Here is a 6000-nt window from a genome sequence, read left to right on the forward strand (position 1 = left end):
ATGGGCATAGTGATGCATTTGTGTTTACACGGGTTATTTGGAAAGAAAATGAAACATCTCATTTATTATTGAAAGGATTTTGGGAAAATTATTATTTTCAAACTTATTCATATTTTTGGCAACTTTGGTAAACGATTTTGGGTTTCACTGATGTACTTGAAAGGAACTATTTTTGGAAACCATGATTTAGCTGAGCATTTTACCTCTGAATTACTTCTTGTATTAGTTGCTTTATGTTGTTATGGACTGTGGTGGACTATTGGTTTTGGACCCGACCTTGGTAAAAACTCGTCACTGCTTTCAACCTAAGGTTAGGTTTGTTACTTACTCAGTACATGGGGTTGGTTGTACTGATACTACTATTCTGTACACTACTTGCAAATGTTGGCTGTTGTTGTTGCTGTACTCGATGCTTGCCGGATTTGAAGATGTACCTGCGCTCCTATTGTAGCTGCCTTTTGTTCATGGTAGCCTTAGATTCATAAAACTCTGTTTATGTACTTTTCAAACAGATGATGTATTTATTTCATACCAGCTTTGTATACTCTATTCTTATAAGCTTATGATTTGTACTACCAGTTCTTGGGAAATGTATAAGATTGAGATTTTTCTTTACTTAAACTACTTTAATAATTGTTAATGGAATTGGATAGTTAATAATTGACTTACCTAGCGGGTTGGGTTAGGTGTCATCATGACTAGTTGGATTTTGAGTCATGACAAGGTGGTGTCAGAGCTCTAGGTTCATAGGTTCTACAAGTCATGAGCAAGTGTCTAGTAGAGTCTTGGGGATCGGTATGATGACATCCATACCTATCTTCGAGAGGCTATAGGACATTTAGGATATACTTCCCATCTTTCTTTCCTTATCGTGCGGCATTGATTCAACTCGAAGCATAACTCTTTGAATTCCTTCTACGCATTCATATGTGCACATGAGCGCTCGGTATCGGCTATGTGCCGGCGGCTTGTGATTCTATGGTTGAGGTGCGAGATGTGATTTTGGCGTGCTGATGATGGGCCAGTCTGGAGGACTTGAGGCCGGGTTTTGACGGTAGATTGAGCATGGAGATTTCGATTGTGTGAGCACGTGCTTTTGGGACTTATAGGTCCGTTGGTGTCCCTATTGGTGGAATTTGTGATTGGATGACTATGTGGTGAGTATGATTTAACTGCGAGATGTGTTCAGATTGTTCGAATGCGACGAGAAGAGTTTACTTGAGATGTAGCAAGGACTATGGGGTGTCTGATTTCTGTCTTGATTTGGCGTATGGTGGTGAGTTATGGGTGTGTTGAGGGATCTCTCATGTTGTTTAGTTATGGAGTGAAGTAGATTCTCATGTCTTATTGATGAGTTCATAATCGAGAAGATTAAGTGATTGCCCGTGGGACCCACATCTCAGAATCGGGTAAAAGTCATAAAATACGAAAGCATGTTCACTCACGAGTCTAACCATATCAAATTTACTAAAAATTCGACCACAAATCCCCTTCAAAACTCGAAATATTTGTTGACGAAGTTCTTCCAATTTTTTTCCAATTTCAACCCCAAAAATCCGAAATTAAAGAGGAAATTAATGATAGATTAGTGGGATATAACCATAAAGGAGTTAAGAATCGTTACCCAATCGATATCTCTAAAAATCTCTCAAAATCTCGTCCAAATCCGAGCTCCTTACTTTGCTGCCCCAGAAATTAATCTATGCGATCGCGTAAAACACCACGCGAATGCGATGCTCTGGCTCCCCTACGCATGCGATCGCGAACATCCACATGCGTTCGCGATGAGCAAAGAGCGTGGTCCAGCTTTGGTACGCTTAACCCTACGCGATCGCGACCCTGTCTCTGCGTTCACGAAGCACCACCTCACATCACTACGCGTTCGCATGCCTATGCCCGCGAACGCGAAGAACAATTCCATCCTCTGCCCAGCTAAGCCTACGCGATCGCGGATCATCCCACGCGATCGCGTATAAGGAAACCAAAACTCAGACACCAGAAAACTTCAGCAACCTCTTAAGTCCAAAAATCGATCCGTTGGGCGTCCGAAACTCATCCGAGCCCCCCCGGGACCTCGACCAAATATACCAATCAATCCTAAAACACCATACGAACTTAGTCGAGCTCTCAAATCACATCAAACAACGTTAAAATCACGAATCACCCTCCAATTCAAACTTAATGAACTTGAAACTTCAAAATTCTATAACCGATGCCGAAACCTATCAAATCACGTCCGATTGACCTAAAATTTTGCGCACAAGTCATAATCAACATTACGGACCTACTCCAACTTCCAAAATTGGAAAATGACTCCGATATCAAAAATTTCACTACCGGCCCAAAACTCCAAAAATTTGACTTTCACCATTTCAAGCCTAAATGAGCTACGGACCTCCAAAACACAATCTGGACACGCCCCTAAACCCAAAATCCTAATAGAGCTAACAGAACCGACGAAATTCCATTACGGAGTCGTCTTCACACAGTTACGACTACAATTCAAATCCTAAGGCTTAAGCTCTCATTTAGGGACTAAGTGTCCCAAAACACTCCGAAACTCAAAACCAATCATCCCGGCAAGTCACAGTAGCATAAATAGATATGGGAAAAGCAGTTATTAGGGGTTCGGGGCTCTAACTCTCAAAATGACCGTACGGTTTGTTACATCCTCCCCCTCTTAAAATAATTATTCGTCCTCGAACGAGCATAGAGACATACCTGAAGTGGTGAAAAGATGAGGATAACGGCTGCGCATATCCTGCTCGGTCTCCCAAGTCGCCTCCTCGACCGGTTGTCCCCTCCAATGAACCTTCACGGAAGCAATGTTCTTTGATCTTAGCTTTCTGACCTACTTGTATAAAATAGCCACTGGCTCCTCAATATAAGATAGATCCTTGTCCAATTGAACTGAGCTGAAATCCAGCACATGGGACGGATCACCGTGATACTTCTGGAGTATAGAAACATGGAATACCGGATGAACTCCTGCTAGACTGGGAGGTAAGTCAAGCTCATAAGCAACCTCCCCAACTCGACGCAACACCTCAAATGTACCAATGAACCTTGGGCTCAGCTTGCCCTTCTTTCCAAACCTCATAACGCCCTTCATAGGCGAAACCCGGAGCAAGACTCACTCCCCAACCATGAATGCCACATCGCGAACCTTCCTGTCCGCATAACTCTTCTGTCTGGACTGGGCTGTGCGAAGTCTATCCTGAATCACCTTCACTTTTTCCAAGGCATCCTGAACCAAGTCCATACCCAATAATCTGGCCTCGCCGGGTTCGAACCAACCCACTGGGGACCGACACCGCCTACCGTACAGAGCCTCATACAGTGCCATCTGAATGCTGGACTGATAACTGTTGTTATAAGCAAACTCCGCAAGTGGCAAGAACTGGTCCCAAGCACCCCCAAAATCTATCACACATGCACGAAGCATATCCTCTAATATCCGAATAGTGCGCTCGGACTACCCGTCCATCTGAGGGTAAAATGTTGTGCTCAACTCAACTCGAGTACCCAACTCATGTTGTACAGCTCTCCAGAACTGTGATGTAAACTGCGTACCCGGTCAGATATAATTGATACCGGTACGCCATGAAGCCTGACGATCTCACAGATGTAGATTCGAGCTAGATGCTCGGAACAGTGTTTAAAAAAGTGCTTGCTTCCTCGCTTTAAGAGAGAAGCGAGGCGAAGCGTGAAGGGCAGTGCTTCAGCAAGGTGAAGCGACTCAGGTAAGTAAAAGCGACCACTTCTCTATAAAAAGCGAGAAGCGAGGAAAGCGAAAAATCGTCTACTTCTCTGTTTTAAAATACCCAACCCGTTTTAAACACTGGTCTGGACTTCTTCAACAACAGCGACTAGGGTTCTTCAACTTCCAACAGTATCGACTTCTTCTTCTTCATCTACTTCTGATTTCTAAAAGAATCTCAAAGCAACAACTAGGTTTGTTTCTTCTTCAACTTCAAGTTCAAGACTTCAACAGGTATGTTCTGAACTTCTGATTTTCATTCTTCTTCATCTTCTTCTTATTTTTCTTTTTCTTTCTAAACATCCAAAAAGCGGCGAAATGCTGGCGAATTTTTTCTAGAAAATTACTGCCCAATCTTTCCAGTTTTTGACAGAGAATTCCTCTAATTTTTTATATCCTTTATTCTTAGTTCTTATTGCCTTTATTATGTGTTATGTAGTTGTTCTTTTAATGACTCCAAAAGAAGATAGGAAAGACCCGGCTTGGGCTTACTCTAAAAGAGTTTGCGAGACCAACAAGATGGCAATTAGATGTCTTTTTTGTGACAAGATTTCAAATGGGGGAATCTATCGTCAAAAAATGCATCTAATCGGTGGTGATCCAAATGTCGCATCTTGTCCTAAAGTTCCGTCGCATGTGAAGGAAGATTTGAAAGCATTCCTTAAAAAAAAGAGTTAAAGACTTAAATGATTCATGAACAAGAACTGTATAATCTTGATGACGATGATGAAACAGAAGAAGGTGACGATGCTTCGCCGCTTCCACCAAAATCACAAAAACAAAGAAGGATGCAACCAATGTCTTCTAGTTGTGGATCTACTGGCAAGACGAAAGGTCCTATGGATTGTTACTTCCAGCAAAAATATGGAGATAAGGAAACAAAAAGTGGTAATCCTCAAATTGATGCCAAAGCGATTTTGAGGGATCATGCAGTTACAATGTTTGCGCGGTGGATGTATGATGCTGGTCTTCCTTTTAATTGTGTTAATTATACTGACATTTTTTCTGCTTTTATTGAGGTCGTAGGCCAATATGGTCCAGGAATGAAGCCTCTAACTTATCATGAGGTTAGAGGGCCATATCTAAAAAATGAGGTGGCAGAGGTGAACAAAATTGTGGAGGAGCACAAAGTAGAATGGAACAAGTTTGGTTGTTCCATTATGATGGATAAGTGGACGGCAAGAAATGGAAAAATGATCATCAATATCTTGGTGAATTCTCCTAAGGGAAGCCTGTTTCTTGAGTCCGTTGATGCAAGCGACTCTTCGACTGATTCAGCCAAAATGTACTCCTTGTTCAAGAGTACAATTGACTCTATTGGAGCAGAAAATATTGTTCAAGTTGTCAGGGACAACTCCAGTGAAAATGTTAAAGCTGGCGATTTGATGTTTGTTGGGTACCCGCATATTTATTGGACTTAGTGTGCAGCACATTCCATTAATTTGATCTTCGGTGACATTTTCAAGGAAAGACCTTTCAGTTCAGTCTTTAATCAGGCAATTAGAGTGCATTCCTATATTGTTCAAAGGCCTTTGTTATTGAATATGATGAAGAGATTCACTAAACAAAGAAGCTTGGTGAAACCTGCAAAGACAAGATTTGCTACTATTTTCTTGACTTTGCATAGGATGTATGAGCAAAAAAGCAATTTGAAGAAGTTGTTTGTTTCAGATGAGTACACTAACAGTGCCTATGGAAGGGAAGCTCGAGGGAGAGAACCTGCAGATATTATACTTTCTCTTTCATTCTGGAACAATGTGGTTCATGCATTGAAGATTGGTGGTCCTTTAGTTAAAGTGCTTCGTTTGGTGGATGGGGAGCAAAGGCCACCAATAGGCTACCTGTACGAAGCAATGGATAGGGCAAAAGAGGCTATTCAAGCCTCTTTTAGTGATCAAACAAAATACAAAAGAGTATTTGAGATCATAGATAAAAGGTGGGAAAGTAAGCTTCATAGCCCTTTGCATGCATCTGGACTTGTTTTGAACCCGGAACTGTTTTATGACAATGAAGAGAGGATTCTATGAGATAAACCTTTGTGTAATGGATACTATGAATGTATTGAGAAGTTGATACCTGAAGAATCAGTTCAAGATAAAATAACAGAGCAATTTAGTATTTATAGGAATGCTGAGCAACGTTTTGGAAAAAACATGGCGATTAGACAAAGAAAGACGAAGTCACCAGGTGAGCGAGTGTTTATATGTTGTTTTATAGTTAATAAGTTATTTCTTTATCAA

At 41.3% G+C, this 6000-nt stretch overlaps 1 protein-coding gene across 1 annotated transcript; it reads left to right on the forward strand.

Moving 5' to 3' along the window:
• The first annotated feature begins 4446 nt into the window (after positions 1-4446).
• On the forward strand, positions 4447-5787 carry LOC142178291 (uncharacterized). The gene is made up of 3 exons (XM_075247621.1): positions 4447-4827; positions 4987-5127; positions 5227-5787. Exons 1-3 carry the CDS (start codon positions 4447-4449, stop codon positions 5785-5787), a joined length of 1083 nt encoding a protein of 360 aa, XP_075103722.1.
• The last annotated feature ends 213 nt before the right edge of the window (positions 5788-6000 follow it).

Source organism: Nicotiana tabacum, chromosome 24 (genome assembly GCF_000715075.1).
Source record: "Nicotiana tabacum cultivar K326 chromosome 24, ASM71507v2, whole genome shotgun sequence".
Lineage (NCBI taxonomy): Eukaryota > Viridiplantae > Streptophyta > Magnoliopsida > Solanales > Solanaceae > Nicotiana > Nicotiana tabacum.